Below are 14,692 nucleotides of genomic sequence, written 5' to 3'. Positions count from 1 at the left end.
ATTTTTAGTAGAGTCAGAGTTTCACCATGTTGCCCAAGCTGGTCTCGAACTTCTGAATTTGTTATCTGCCCCGCCTCTGCCTCCCAAAGTGCTAGGATTACAGGCGTGAGCCACTGCACCCGGCCAGTTTTTTTATTTTTATAGAGACAGGTCTTGCCATGTTGCCCAGGCTGGTCTCGAACTACTGGGCTCAAGCAATCCTCCCATCTCAGACTCCCAAAGTGCTGAGATTATAGGTGTGAGCCAAGTATGTTTTTACCGGTTTGCCCAGCTAGGTATATCGTTATTATTCCCATTTTATACATGAGGAAACTGAGGCAGGGAGAGATGAAATAATTTGCTTGAGATTACATAGCTGATAAATGGGGGGAGCCAGGATTTGAAGGTGAGTGACTTAGCTCTTAATCATTATTTCACTACTCTCCTGCTGAAAACATCCCATTGGGTTCCCAGTGCACTAAAAGTAAGATCCAGGCCAGGCACGGTGGCTCACACCTGTAATCCCAGCGCTTTGGGAGGCTGAGGCGGGTGGATCACCTGAAGTCAGGAGTTTGAGACCAGCCCAGCCTGACCAATATGGTGAAACCCCATCCCTACTAAAAATACAAAAATTAGGCGGGGCGCGGTGGCCTATGCCTGTAATCCCAGCACTTTGGGAGGCCTAGGTGGGCAGATCATGAGGTCAGGAGTTCGAGACCAGCCTGGCCAACATGGTGAAACCCTGTCTCTACTAAAAATACAAAAATTAGCCGGGCATGGTGACGGGTACCTGTAATCCCAGCTACTTGGGAGGCTGAGGCAAGAGAATCGCTTGAAACCAGAAGGCGGAAGTTGCAGTGAGCCGAGATCGCACCATTGCACTCCAGCATGGGCAACAGAGCAAGACTCTTGTCTCAAAAAAAAAAAAAAAAAGAAAAAGAAAAGAAAATCCAGCTCCCTTTCCAGGGCTTATGAGGCCATACAAGATGTGGTTCTGGCATGATCTGACCTCATCTCCTGCCACTGCCCCCTTCGCTCACTCTGCTTCAGCCACACCAGCTCCTCCTTACCTCAGATGTACCAAGTGCATTCCCGCCTCAGGGCCTTTGCAACTGCTGTTCCCTCCACCTGGAATGCTTGTCCTCCAGACTTCAGTATGTCTCATTTTCTCACTACATCTGGGTCTCTGCCCAAACATCACCCCCTCAAAGGGCATTCCTTTCTAAAATAGACACCTCTTTGACCGTGCTTAATTTTTCTTCACAGCACTTAGCATTCTCTTATGTGTTTGTTCGTCTGTCTCTTCCACCAGAATGTGAGAAGAGACAAACAAACGCATAAGAGAAATTTCAGATAAAACACTTGGTTTGTCTTGTCCATGGCTAGATACCCAGAACTCGACCTGGGGCCCATCCCATGGTAGGCACCCAATAAATGTTTGCTGAATAGTTAAGTAGATAAAGAAATGAATACCCAACATTACCCAATTGGCAAATGGCAGAACTGGAACACTGCATTGTCTGGTCCCAGCGCCTGTTCTCTCAGCTGCTGTGCTGTGCAGGACTGACTCCCGGAGAGATCTCGGGAGGTTCGGATAGCATCATGAATGGGAAGCCATTTTGAAAATCGACAAGTGCTTGAAAAAGGGATTATTATTATTATCACTCAGTTCACTGTTTACTCATCTGGAGACACAATAAAAAAGGGATAATAATAATCTGGCCGGCCGGGCACAGTGGCTGACGCCTGTAATCCCAGCACTTTGGGAGGCTGAGGTGGGCGGATCATTTGAGGTCAGGAGTTCGAGACCAGCCTGGCCAGCATGGTGAAACCCTGTCTCTACTAAAAATACAAAAATTAGCCAGGGGTGGTGGCGCATGCCTGTAGTCCCAGCTACTTGGGAGGCTGAGACAGGAGAATTGCTCGAACCTGGGAGGCAGAGGTTGCAGTGAGCCGATATCATGCCATTGCACTCCAGCCTGGGCAACAGAACTAGACTCTGTCTCCAATAATAATAATAATAATAATAATAATAATCTGGCCCACTGACTTTATAAGGATGATTTATGGAACAGCAATGAGACAATGGATGGGGAAACATAAAAGCAAAAGGCTCTACATGGCAGAAGGGGCTGCAGAGATTACTTCCATGTCAGTGGCTTCCCAAGGCTCCCATCCTCTACCTCAAGTTTGACATTAATATTGCTGACAGGAGAGGGGGAGGTTGGGGGACACAGGGGACCCAGGGACGCTGTGTCCCAGTAATTAAACATGTCGGGACTGAAGCACTGCCAGCGGCAGCATCTGGTTGCAATTACCAGAGGGAACCAAAGTGATTAGTCACCTTTATAGTGAGAGCCAGGCAGGAACCCTGGGCTCCTCTCTGGAGAGGGCCTTCTAACCAAGCTCAGAGTCCCCTTTCCCTGTTCCCAGCCCATTTCTGGGAGTTCCCTGGTCCTCAAACAATAGCCCTGGCCTCGAGACTCCTCCATGTCCCCAAAGTCCCAGCCCACTGGGTTAGACGTTGACTGAAAGGAATACTGTAACTTTCCTCAGTGCCCTATCACTTCTAGTGTTTCTGGGGGCCAGATTAGGCTTTTTTGGTATAAAATGTGTTGAAGCCAAAATTAGATTTAAAAAATAATTTAACCTTTCTGAACCTAAATTTATTTATCTTTAAAATGAGAGTATTGGGCCAGGCATGGTGGCTCATGCCTGTAATCCTAGCACTTTGGGAGGCCGAGGTGGGCAGATCACTTGAGGTCAGGAGTTCGAGACCAGCCTGGCCAACATGGTGAAACCCCCGTCTCTACAAAAATACAAAAAATTAGCCGGGCATCTTGGTGCGCATTGGTAGTCCCAGCTACTTGGGAGGCTGAGGCAGGAGAATCACTTAAACCCGGGAGGCAGAGGTTGTAATGAGCTGAGATTGAGCCACTGCACTCTTCACTCTAGCCTAAGTGACAGAGCAAGACTCTGTCTCAAAAAAAAAAAAAAAAGATGGGTATCAAGAGTTACCTTCGGGCTGGGCACGGCGGCTCATGCCTGTAATCCCAGCACTAGGGGAGGCCAAGCCACATACAGAGACATTGTGGTTGTTCAACTCGTTCATTTATTCACTCTCTGAGCTTACAAAATGCTTTTTTGTGGATCACCTGAGGTCAGGAGTTGGGACCAGCCTGGCCAACATGGTGAAACCCCATCTCTACTAAAAATACAAAAATTAGCTGGGCGTGGTGGTACACATCTGTAATCCCAGCTACTCAGGAGGCTGAAGCAGGAAAACCCCTTGAACCCGGGAGGCGGGGGTTGCAGTGAGCTGAGATCGCGCCATTGCACTCCAGCCTGGGTGACAGAGCGAGCCTCCATCTCAAAAAAATAAAAAAAGTTACTTTCGGCCACGTGTGGTGATTCACACATGTAATCCCAGCACTTTGGGAAGCCAAGGCGGGCAGATCACTTGAGCCCAGAAATTTGAGACCAGCCTGGGCAACATGGCGAGACCCTGTCTCTACAAAGAATACAAAAGTTAGCTGGGCATCGTGATGTGCACCTGTAGTCCTAGCTACTTGGAAGGCTGAGGTGGGAGGATCACCTGAGCCCCATGATCACGCCATTGCACTCCAACCTGGGCAACAGGTAAGACCCTGTCTCAAAAAACAACAATGAAAACCACTACCTTCATAGCATTGTCATGAAGATAAATAACACATAAATGCAATGGAGTACAAAACCCAGAGTCTAGTTGACTGGAATAAGTGCTTAAAAAAAAATAGCTATTATTGGCCGGGTATGGTGGCTTACGCCTGTAATCCCAGGACTTTGGGAGGCCGAGGCAGGCAGATCACAAGGTCAGGAGATCGAGACCATCCTGGCTACCACAGTGAAACCCCATCTCTACTAAAAATACAAAAATTAGCCAGGCGTGGTGGCACACACCTGTAGTCCCAGCTACTTGGGAGGCTGAGGCAGGAGAATCACTTGAACCCGGGAGGTGGAGGTTGCAGTGAGCCAAGATCATGCCACTGTACTCCAGCCTGGGTGACAGAGTGAGACTCCATCTAAAAAAAAAAAAAAGCTATCATTAACAATTGCCATTAATAGTTGATCACTTTATGCAATTTAATTTTATTTATTTATCTATTTTTTTAGTAGAGACAGGGTTTCACCGTGTTAGCCAGGATGGTCTTGATCTCCTGACCTCGTGATCCACCTGCCTCGGCCTCCCAAAGTGCTGGGATTACAGGCGTGAGCCACTGCGCCTGGCCGCAATTTACTTCATTGAATCTCCAACAAGAGTCCTGTGAGGTAAGCACTATCGTTATCACTGTTTAGAGTTTCAGAGAGGTTTAGAGGCTTCCCAAGATCACACAATACATAAATAGCAGAACCAAGCTTCAAAACCAGGTCTGTTTGTCTCCAGAATCCTTGCTCTTTATCAAGCCATGTACAGAGACATTGTGGTTGTTCAACTCATTCATTTATTCACTCTCTGAGCTTACAAAATGCTTAAGAAGTGGCAAGACAATTCTTCCCTTCAAGGAACTTAGAGTCTAATGGGAAAGGCAGGTTATGTCCACAAATAACTACACCTCAAAGTAGAAAATGATGATTTTTGTAAATAAGGGCCAGTTAGAGATTAATTTATTCATATAACACGTACTGAGAGCTGCTGTGTGCTGGGCCCTGTGCCAAGCACTGGGTATAATTCAAAGATAAATATGGCACAGTCTAGTCATAATCTAATGGGAGAGACAGGTATGTAAAGAAATTATTATAGTTATAAGGAATTAAGTTATGATTTTAAAATATGACAAAATACAGAGTGGAAGAAACAAACTGTGTTGGGATAGGGGGCAGAGGCAGAGACTGAATAAACTTTCAGCTGCCAAAAAATGTAAAAGAGCACAGAAAATGTGTGATGGCAGCTCAGGGGGAGTGTGCATTTTCTGGAGGATGCAAGAAGGCTTCATGGAGGAGGTGGCACGTGGGTTGGCACTTGTTTGATGGGTAGCTTTTAGTAGAGGGTTGAACCAGAAAGAGCCTGGAGGCCTAGAAGCCAGTTATAGGGGAGAATCATAGCGAGGCAAGCAATGAGGAGGACAGGGCAGTGATGGAGGTGGTGAGGAGGGAGTGAAGGGAGGGATGCCAGAGAGGACTGGTTCAGTGGGAACAAGCCTGTTTTTAATTTTTTTATTTTATTAATATTATTTATTTACTTATTTTGTGTGTGTGTGATGGACTCTAGCTCTGTCACCTAGGCTGGAGTGCAGTGGTGCGATCTCGGCTCACTGCAACCTTTGCCTCCACACCCGGCTAATTTTTTGTATTTTTGGTAGAGATGCCTGCAATCCCAGCACTTTGAGAGGCCAAGGTGGGTGGATCACTTGAGGTCAGGAGCTCGAGACCAGACTGGCCAACATGGTGAAACTCCGTCTCTACTAAAAATACAAAAAATAGATAGGCATGGTGGTGTGCACCTGTAGTCCCAGCTACTCGAGAGGCTAAGGCAGGAGAATCGTTTGAACCCAGGAGGTGGAGATTATAGTGAGCCAAGATCGCACCACTGCACTCCAGCCTAGGTGACAGAGTGAGACTCTGTCTCAAAAAAAAAAAAAAAAAAAAAAGAAGGAAGCCTATCTGACTATTGCTTCTCCCCCGCCATCCTTCTTACAGCGTGACAAGTGTTGTTGTAGAGAAATGTACAGAAGGGGTAATTGGCTCTGTCTGGAGACGAGGAAAGGCTTCCCGAAGGAGGTAAATTTTCAGCTAAACTTCTCAGGATGTGGAGTGCTTCCTCCAGTTGTGGGAGAGAGAGAGGAGGATATTTCAGGTGAAGCGAACAGCTTTCCCCGCTGACCCTGTGTTAAGTTGCCCAGGGGCTCTACGGCGAAGGTTCCCCAGAGGAAGGGATCTTCCATACTTCAATGAGGCACTTTAAGAAACCCTTGAGTTCAGCTGGAATTCAGACCTTCCAGAGCTACCAGAAAAACATCATGTGGGAAATTGGTGGCTCACGCCTGTAATCCCAGCACTTTGGGAGGCCGAGGCGGGCAGATCACGAGGTCAGGAGATCGCGACCATCCTGGCTAACATGGTGAAACCCCATCTCTACTACAAACATAAAAAATCAGCCAGGTGTGGTGGCAGGGGCCTGTAGTCCCAGCTACTGGGGAGGCTGAGGCAGGGGAATGGCGTGAACCTGGGAGGCAGAGATTGCAGTGAGCTGAGATCATGCCACTGCACTCGACAGAGCGAGACTCCGTCTCAAAAAAAAAAAAAAAAAAAAAAAAAAAGCGTCATGTGGGAAATGGCTTTTCCAGCCTCCTGTAGGGGCCGCTGCTGCCCCAGACTCTGCCAGTCTTTTCTAAGAAAACTCAGAGGACGTCTCTGCCGGGGTGGTGGTGGGGTACACCCTGGACCTGCCGCCATCCAAGGAGTGAACTTAAGGGCGGCAGTGCCCCCAAGCCTGAAGAATATGCACTCAGTCAATGGGATTTGGGGGTAGGGAGGGGGTGTAGTGGGCACTGATATTTTTCAGTCTCTGGGTCACCACAAGTTTATTAAAATAAAAGAAAATGTGGGTAAATGCTGCCATCTGTGCTGTCCCTACTCCCAATACACACACACAGGCACACACACACACAGACACACATAAACACACACACACACACACACACACGCATAACAAATCAGGTCCCAGACTAGATGCAGGAGTTGAAACTGCTTTAAAAACACTCTAAGGACTTAACTACAAACCCACACTCCCCATGCTTCTGGGGCTTAAGATCTTTGAGCTCATTCTTCAGCATCTCTCCTCGGGAAAGTGGGGTGGGCTGCTCCATGAGGTGGAGGTGAAGACCCCTGAGTCTGCCCCGTGGAGGGGGAGGCCCCCTAAGCCTAGAGTCCCGCTGCGGGGCTCCGTGCCAGGAGCCCCCGTGAGCCATGGCCTCGAAAGGGCAGTGGTGATTTTTTTCACATAAATATATCGCACTTAAATGAGTTTAGACAGCATGACATCAGAGAGTAATTAAATTGGTTTGGGTTGGAATTCCGTTTCCAATTCCTGAGTTCAGGTTTGTAAAAGATTTTTCTGAGCACCTGCAGGCCTGTGAGTGTGTGTGTGTGTGTGTGTGTGAAGTATTTTCACTGGAAAGGATTCAAAACTAGGGGGAAAAAAAAACTGGAGCACACAGGCAGCATTACGCCATTCTTCCTTCTTGGAAAAATCCCTCAGCCTTATACAAGCCTCCTTCAAGCCCTCAGTCAGTTGTGCAGGAGAAAGGGGGCGGTCGGCTTTCTCCTTTCAAGAACGAGTTATTTTCAGCTGCTGACTGGAGACGGTGCACGTCTGGATACGAGAGCATTTCCACTATGGGACTGGATACAAACACACACCCGGCAGACTTCAAGAGTCTCAGACTGAGGAGAAAGCCTTTCCTTCTGCTGCTACTGCTGCTGCCGCTGCTTTTGAAAGTCCACTCCTTTCATGGTTTTTCCTGCCAAACCAGAGGCACCTTCGCTGCTGCCGCTGTTCTCTTTGGTGTCATTCAGCGGCTGGCCAGAGGATGAGACTCCCCAAACTCCTCACTTTATTGCTTTGGTACCTGGCTTGGCTGGACCTGGAATTCATCTGCACTGTGTTGGGTGCCCCTGACTTGGGCCAGAGACCCCAGGGGACCAGGCCAGGATTGGCCAAAGCAGAGGCCAAGGAGAGGCCCCCCCTGGCCCGGAACGTCTTCAGGCCAGGGGGTCACAGCTATGGTGGGGGGGCCACCAATGCCAATGCCAGGGCAAAGGGAGGCACCGGGCAGAAAGGAGGCCTGACACAGCCCAAGAAGGATGAACCCAAAAAGCTGCCCCCCAGACCGGGCGGCCCTGAACCCAAGCCAGGACACCCTCCCCAAACAAGGCAGGCTACAGCCCGGACTGTGACCCCAAAAGGACAGCTTCCCGGAGGCAAGGCACCCCCAAAAGCAGGATCTGTCCCCAGCTCCTTCCTGCTGAAGAAGGCCAGGGAGCCCGGGCCCCCACGAGAGCCCAAGGAGCCGTTTCGCCCACCCCCCATCACACCCCACGAGTACATGCTCTCGCTGTACAGGACGCTGTCCGATGCTGACAGAAAGGGAGGCAACAGCAGCGTGAAGTTGGAGGCTGGCCTGGCCAACACCATCACCAGCTTTATTGACAAAGGGCAAGGTGAGGGGGTGGGGTGGCAGGGGCACGGCTCAGAGGGAGGGGCATCTGCATGAATGGAGGGGCTTTCAAAGCCCTGGCACTGCCCTGGTGGGAGACACTGTGTGCATCTGGCCCGGGGTGGGTGTCTGGGGACACTGACACATATCTCACACATAGCAGATCCTAGGCTGCCCACACATCAGGGCTGGAGGGCACCTAGGAAGCACCAGGTCCAACGCCTGCAAGGTGCAGAGTGGGCACTAAAGCCTAGAGAGAAGACAAGACCTGCCAGTTCGTGGCAGAGTTGGAGACCAGATTCCGAGACTTGATTACTCAGTTGTGCATCTGTATCTGCTGGGCTGGCCGAACTTTCCAAGCTCCAGAGGTTTGTAGGTGGTCTCAGACAGCAGAGAAAGAAATGAATCTTGAGGTCCCCATGCTTCTGCAACTTTGCCCTCAGGCAAGGGGCTAGAGGAGGCAAGAGAGGTGCACACAGTAAATGGGGCATCTTGGAGTCATGGAATGATGTTCAGATACATGGGGAGGGAGCAGACCCAGGGCCTAACTCGCAGTATGACCTTGGGAAAGCTCCTTCTCACTTGGGGTCTCCGTTTTCCCATCTGTACACCTATATGGGGTTGGACAGGGTGGTTTCTGAGAGCCCTTCCAACATGAAAACTTTAGGTCCTGTCCTGAACATGCCTCATTCTCCTCATTAACTCCAGAGACTACCTGCTCCCCTCTGTCTCTCTCGGCCCACCTAATGTTACTGTTGCAGCTTTTCCTCTCCACTTGCTGTGTGATCTAAGCAAGTCCCTCCCCCTCTCAGGGCCTCAGTTTCTTCCTAGTGTGAAGAGGGAGGTGGGCTGTTGGTCGCTCAAGTTGCCTGCAGCTCATTTGCTCTGGTCCTAGGCTGGCAGGGTGGGGGAGGGGTCAGAGGGTGGGAGAGGCTCCTCATTAGAGCTGGCCTGGAGGGGGCTGCCAGGGGGCGGGGGAGGCACAGAGGCAGCAGGTCTGGCTGAGGTGGGGGAGGTGGTCTGGCTGCCTGCCCAGCCAGGGAAAGCTGTGACCCCTTGGGGGCTCATAAAATAAGTCCGTGTGCCCCCCAGCACTAAGGGAGCTTGGAGAGGGGGAGATGGGGAGTTTAAAGGCCTAATTAGTCACCTTCTAGAGCAATATATGAAAGCTCCCCAATGGCAAACTGCTATTTAGGAAGGAGGGCATGCTGATTCGGAGATACTACTGAGCTTCTCACATACACATACATAGCCTTATGTTTATACACACATGCTGAATCACACATGTACATGCATGCTGACTCACACACACATGTGCTGAATCACACACGTACACACGTGCTGAATCACACACATATGTATGTGCACACACACCTTCTTACATACACACACAAGATCAATCATGCATATACATATATGTGCTCTTCATAATAGTCACACAAGCCCAATCATTTATACATATAATGCGTCATTAACATATACACTCTTTCATATTCACACATGAACCCAATCACACACATGCATACAACTGTAACATACGCACATGCTCAGGAGAGTAGGACACATAGGCAACAAAATCCTTGCACTGGAAAGCCAGGAAAATTGGGCTGTAGGTCAGTGTGGACCAGCTTTGTCATTAACTTGCTGTGTGACCTTAGTCAAGTCACTCCCCATCTCTGCCTCATCTGCATAACAAGAGCACCAAGGTCTCCTTTAAGGGATGGTGGAAGCAGCTGAGAATTTGAGCAAGTCATCTAACTTCTCTGAACCTTGGGATTCTCCTCTGGAAAAGCGTGTATTTTTTTTTTTTTTTTTTTAGCCAGGGTCTTTCTCTGTTGCCCAGGCTGGAGTGCAATAGCGAATTCACGGCTCACTGAAGCCTTGACCTCCCTGGGGTCAATCAATCCTCCCACCTCAGCCTCCTGAGTAGCTGGGACTACATGTGCACGCCACCATGCCTGGTTAATTTTTGTATTTTTTGTAGAGACAGAGTGTCACCATGTTATGCAGGCTGGTTTCGAACTCCGGAGCTCAAGCAATCCACCCACCTCAGCCTCCCAAAGTGCTGGGATTACAGGTGTGAGCCACTGTGCCCAGTCAACAGGAGTAATTTTAATGCTCACTCCACCTATCTCACAAATGAGACATCACGTTAGCTCATGGCTGGGAGAGAGATAGGTAGAAGGCAGTTACAAAGCTGATAAATCTCTGATAACACGTATATCATGACACAAACACCAGAATCACGCAAATCATCCCCAGCCACATCTTCAGGTGAACACCCCTACTTGGTCGGCTATGTAGGAAGTGCTCTCATTTTCAAAAAGGCTCTCAGTGGTTTGGCTCTTGGCTTCTGTCAGAATGGGGCAGAGGTGAAAGAAAGCTCTCTGGACGGGGAGAGAGCTGGGGCCTTCCCCCGCAGCCTCGAAGTGACTGGCTCCCTTGGTGAGGTTGCAGGGAATGACTTCTGGGTGTTCTCTCTAGATGACCGAGGTCCCGTGGTCAGGAAGCAGAGGTACGTGTTTGACATTAGTGCCCTGGAGAAGGATGGGCTGCTGGGGGCCGAGCTGCGGATCTTGCGGAAGAAGCCCTCGGACACGGCCAAGCCAGCGGCCCCCGGAGGCGGGCGGGCTGCCCAGCTGAAGCTGTCCAGCTGCCCCAGCGGCCGGCAGCCGGCCGCCTTGCTGGATGTGCGCTCCGTGCCAGGCCTGGACGGATCTGGCTGGGAGGTGTTCGACATCTGGAAGCTCTTCCGAAACTTTAAGAACTCGGCCCAGCTGTGCCTGGAGCTGGAGGCCTGGGAACGGGGCCGGGCCGTGGACCTCCGTGGCCTGGGCTTCGACCGCGCCGCCCGGCAGGTCCACGAGAAGGCCCTGTTCCTGGTGTTTGGCCGCACCAAGAAACGGGACCTGTTCTTTAATGAGATTAAGGCCCGCTCTGGCCAGGACGATAAGACCGTGTATGAGTACCTGTTCAGCCAGCGGCGAAAACGGCGGGCCCCACTGGCCACTCGCCAGGGCAAGCGACCCAGCAAGAACCTTAAGGCTCGCTGCAGTCGGAAGGCACTGCATGTCAACTTCAAGGACATGGGCTGGGACGACTGGATCATCGCACCCCTTGAGTACGAGGCTTTCCACTGCGAGGGGCTGTGCGAGTTCCCATTGCGCTCCCACCTGGAGCCCACGAATCATGCGGTCATCCAGACCCTGATGAACTCCATGGACCCCGAGTCCACACCACCCACCTGCTGTGTGCCCACGCGGCTGAGTCCCATCAGCATCCTCTTCATTGACTCTGCCAACAACGTGGTGTATAAGCAGTATGAGGACATGGTCGTGGAGTCGTGTGGCTGCAGGTAGCAGCACTGGCCCTCTGTCTTCCTGGGTGGCACATCCCAAGAGCCCCTTCCTGCACTCCTGGAATCACAGAGGGGTCAGGAAGCTATGGCAGGAGCATCTACACAGCTTGCGTGAAAGGGGATTCCAATAAGCTTGCTCGCTCTCTGAGTGTGACTTGGGCTAAAGTCCCCCTTTTATCCACAAGTTCCCCTGGCTGAGGATTGCTGCCCGTCTGCTGATGTGACCAGTGGCAGGCACAGGTCCAGGGAGACAGACTCTGAATGGGACTGAGTCCCAGGATACAGTGCTTTCCGATGAGACTCAGCCCACCATTTCTCCTCACCTGGGCCTTCTCAGCCTCTGGACTCTCCTAAGCACTTCTCAGGAGAGCCACAGGTGCCACTGCCTCCTCAAATCACATTTGTGCCTGGTGACTTCCTGTCCCTGGGACAGATGAGAAGCTGACTGGGCAAGAGTGGGAGAGAAGAGGAGAGGGCTTGGATAGAGTTGAGGAGTGTGAGGCTGTTAGACTGTTAGATTTAAATGTATATTGATGAGATAAAAAGCAAAACTGTGCCTAAAACTGTGGCAAATTTCTTGTTTACTCCAGGGGACCCAGTGACCCCTTGAAGAATTACTGACCCAGGGCAGGGAGGTGGGTTGCTTCATGTATAAACTCAGTTTTCAGAGCCCTATCCCCACCCCCACTCCTGGAAACTGAAGCACAACGGGACAGAGAGTGCAGCTAAGCAGGGCCAGTGCTCACCTCTAACCCCATTCCTGTTCCTTCCAAAGGCCCCTGGGTCCCGAGCTCTATTTGCTCCATTGGGGCCTGGCAGCAGAATTATATTTTCTTCTTGAGATTCCTTAGTCAAGTTTGTTGTCTCCAAAATAGATCCCTAAAAGGGAGGGAAATTGGGGATTTCATTTCTTCTAAAATAATTCCTACATCATCGACCAATATCTGCCTGCCCTGCTACCCCCATACTCACAGAATTACCTGGGCACCATTGAAAGAGTCCTTTATCTCTCCCCTGGGGAATCTGGGCTGCCAAGGCTCTCCTTCTCCCTGTTGGGGCATCTCCTCTCGCCACTGACCACTGTTCCTCACATGACCATGTCTGTGGCCCTGTTGCCCTCCAGCTTGACACCCTCACTACACCTCACTGCTCACCCATCAGCCCCCAGCTCCAGAAACAGAATCGGAGTCCCCTGCCTTTATATTACACATTATATAAATACATAATTATACATCAGATAAATAAACTCCCCACTAACCTCAGACAGACAAATGCCAGGCACACCCTGACAATGTTTCCTGCTTGGGGCTTGGCCCAGAGTAAATGCTCACTTCCTTTTCTCAGCTGGAATCTTTGGGGAGGCACAGGGCACAGACTTTTGGGAGGGGAACATAGCCCTCTGGTGGGGAGACAGGCATATGGGTGCCTTGGGCTGAGGACTCCAGTTCTACCTGGCAGAATAGACACAGGGAGAACCAGGAGCAGTCTAAGCCTCCACTTCCCACCCAGGGGGCTTCGACATTTCCCCTACCTCCCTCCAGCTGGGTCTTTGATTCCTGGGGCTCCTCACCAAAGCTGTTTCAACAGTAGGGATTCCTACCCAGCTATGGGCAGACCTTGTGCCCTTTCCCTCTAGGCCTGAAGCTTGGGCACAGTGCGGGGGCAGCCTACCTTTGAGCTGCCTCCTTGGTCTGGAGGCTATTACCTCTCTCTGAGGGGACAGACTGAGCCTGGAGCCTCCCCTCGCTGGCTGGGCTTCGTTGTGTTTGGCTAGTGGTGGGCCTGGCAGCTCTGGAAGTAAACAAAGGAGCTGCCGTGGCAGACAGAGCTGTGGTGTGTGTGAGGGGAGAATGGGCCTGGAAGGGAGGTGCTGGGGAAGCCAAGGAGTGGGCTGGGGATCCAGGGAGAGCAGTGTAGAAGCTGGGGGGCCAGAAACCCAAGGGCAGAGAGATAAGATGAAGGGGTCACAGGTGGGGCTGACTCCCACAGGTATTATTTCCTGGGCTGCGTGTCCCTGGTTTCTTGGAAAGTTCTGACCGAACTGGAGCTTCTCTCTGCCTTAGCCCGGTCAGAGAGGTTCATGTCATCTGAGCCACAATGCCCCTCCTACTGAAGGCCTGGGCTCCCAATGGACTGTTTGGATTGACACGCTAGGAGTTTCCTCTACCACCACAACCTGCCCTAGGGCTCTCTTTCAGACTGTGGACCCTCCTGCATTTTCCCACCCAGACTCTGGGGATGTGATCAGGTCACCCATCCTAACCACAGGATCTGTTCAGCTGCCTCCTTGGAAAACACTCTCCCCCAGCCACCCACCTCCAACCGCAACCATAACAAGCTGCAAACTGGTACTGTTCATTCTTGCCCCAAAGGGTACAAGGCATCTATGATACTTGAGAGTTCACAAACACTCTCCACCCATGGTCACTCAGCTCTGAAGGCTGCACACTTTCAAAATTTCAGTTCTGTCACTTAGAGTTAGAGGCCTTGGGCAAGTAACTTAATTCCATGAACCTTGGTTTCCTCATTTGTAAAAAAAAAAAAAAAAAAAAAGAGGGTAAACAATATGCTTATTTCATGGTGCTAACTGCAAGGATATGAGAAGCACTCAACACAGGAGCAGGCACAGAGGTGGCACTCAGGATGTGTTAGCTGTTATCATTGCCACGCCTTGCATAGTGAAGCAGGTAAGGCAAGAACTCTCCACCCTCACTTTTTACAGATGAGGAAGCTGATATCCAAAGAGGCAGAGTGATAACTACAGCTTCCTGCAGGTCTGCATTCTTCTTCTTCTTCTTTTTTTTTTTTTTTTAAAGACAGGGTCTTTCTTGCTTTGTTGCCCAGGCTGCAGTTCAGTGGAACAATCATAGCTCACCTCACTGCAGCTTTCACCTTAGCCTCCCAAGTACCAGGACCACAGGTGTGTGCCACCACATCTGGCTAACTTTTAAACTTTTTTTTTTTTTAAGAGATGAGGTCTCACTATGTTATCCAGGCTGGTCTTGAACTCCTGGCCTCAAGCGATCCTCCTACCTTAGCCTCCCAAAGTGCTGGATTACAGGCATGAGCTACCGCACCTGGCCCTCAGTGTTCTTCTTTTGAGCTACCGCACCTGGCCCTCAGTGTTCTTCTTTTTTTTTTTTTTTTTTTTTTTGAGACA

The 14,692-nt window shown here is 50.6% G+C and overlaps 1 protein-coding gene across 1 annotated transcript; it reads left to right on the top strand.

Moving 5' to 3' along the window:
- Positions 1–7,247: 7,247 nt before the first annotated feature.
- Positions 7,248–12,095, top strand: GDF5 (growth differentiation factor 5). The gene is made up of 2 exons (XM_530287.8): positions 7,248–8,178; positions 10,659–12,095. Exons 1-2 carry the CDS (start codon positions 7,548–7,550, stop codon positions 11,531–11,533), a joined length of 1,506 nt encoding a protein of 501 aa, XP_530287.5. The 5' UTR covers positions 7,248–7,547; the 3' UTR covers positions 11,534–12,095.
- Positions 12,096–14,692: the final 2,597 nt, after the last annotated feature.

The sequence above is a fragment of the Pan troglodytes genome, chromosome 21, assembly GCF_028858775.2.
Source record: "Pan troglodytes isolate AG18354 chromosome 21, NHGRI_mPanTro3-v2.0_pri, whole genome shotgun sequence".
NCBI classification, from domain to species: Eukaryota; Metazoa; Chordata; class Mammalia; order Primates; family Hominidae; genus Pan; species Pan troglodytes.
This window is presented reverse-complemented; position numbering and strand designations above follow the sequence as displayed.

Excerpts from the sequence above, each read along its gene's own strand:
- GDF5 (XM_530287.8), top strand. The coding sequence starts at position 7,548 with ATGAGACTCCCCAAACTCCTCACTTTATTGCTTTGGTACCTGGCTTGG. Across the intron at positions 8,179-10,658 it reads CTTTATTGACAAAGGGCAAG|ATGACCGAGGTCCCGTGGTC; the intron begins GTGAGGGGGTGG and ends TGTTCTCTCTAG.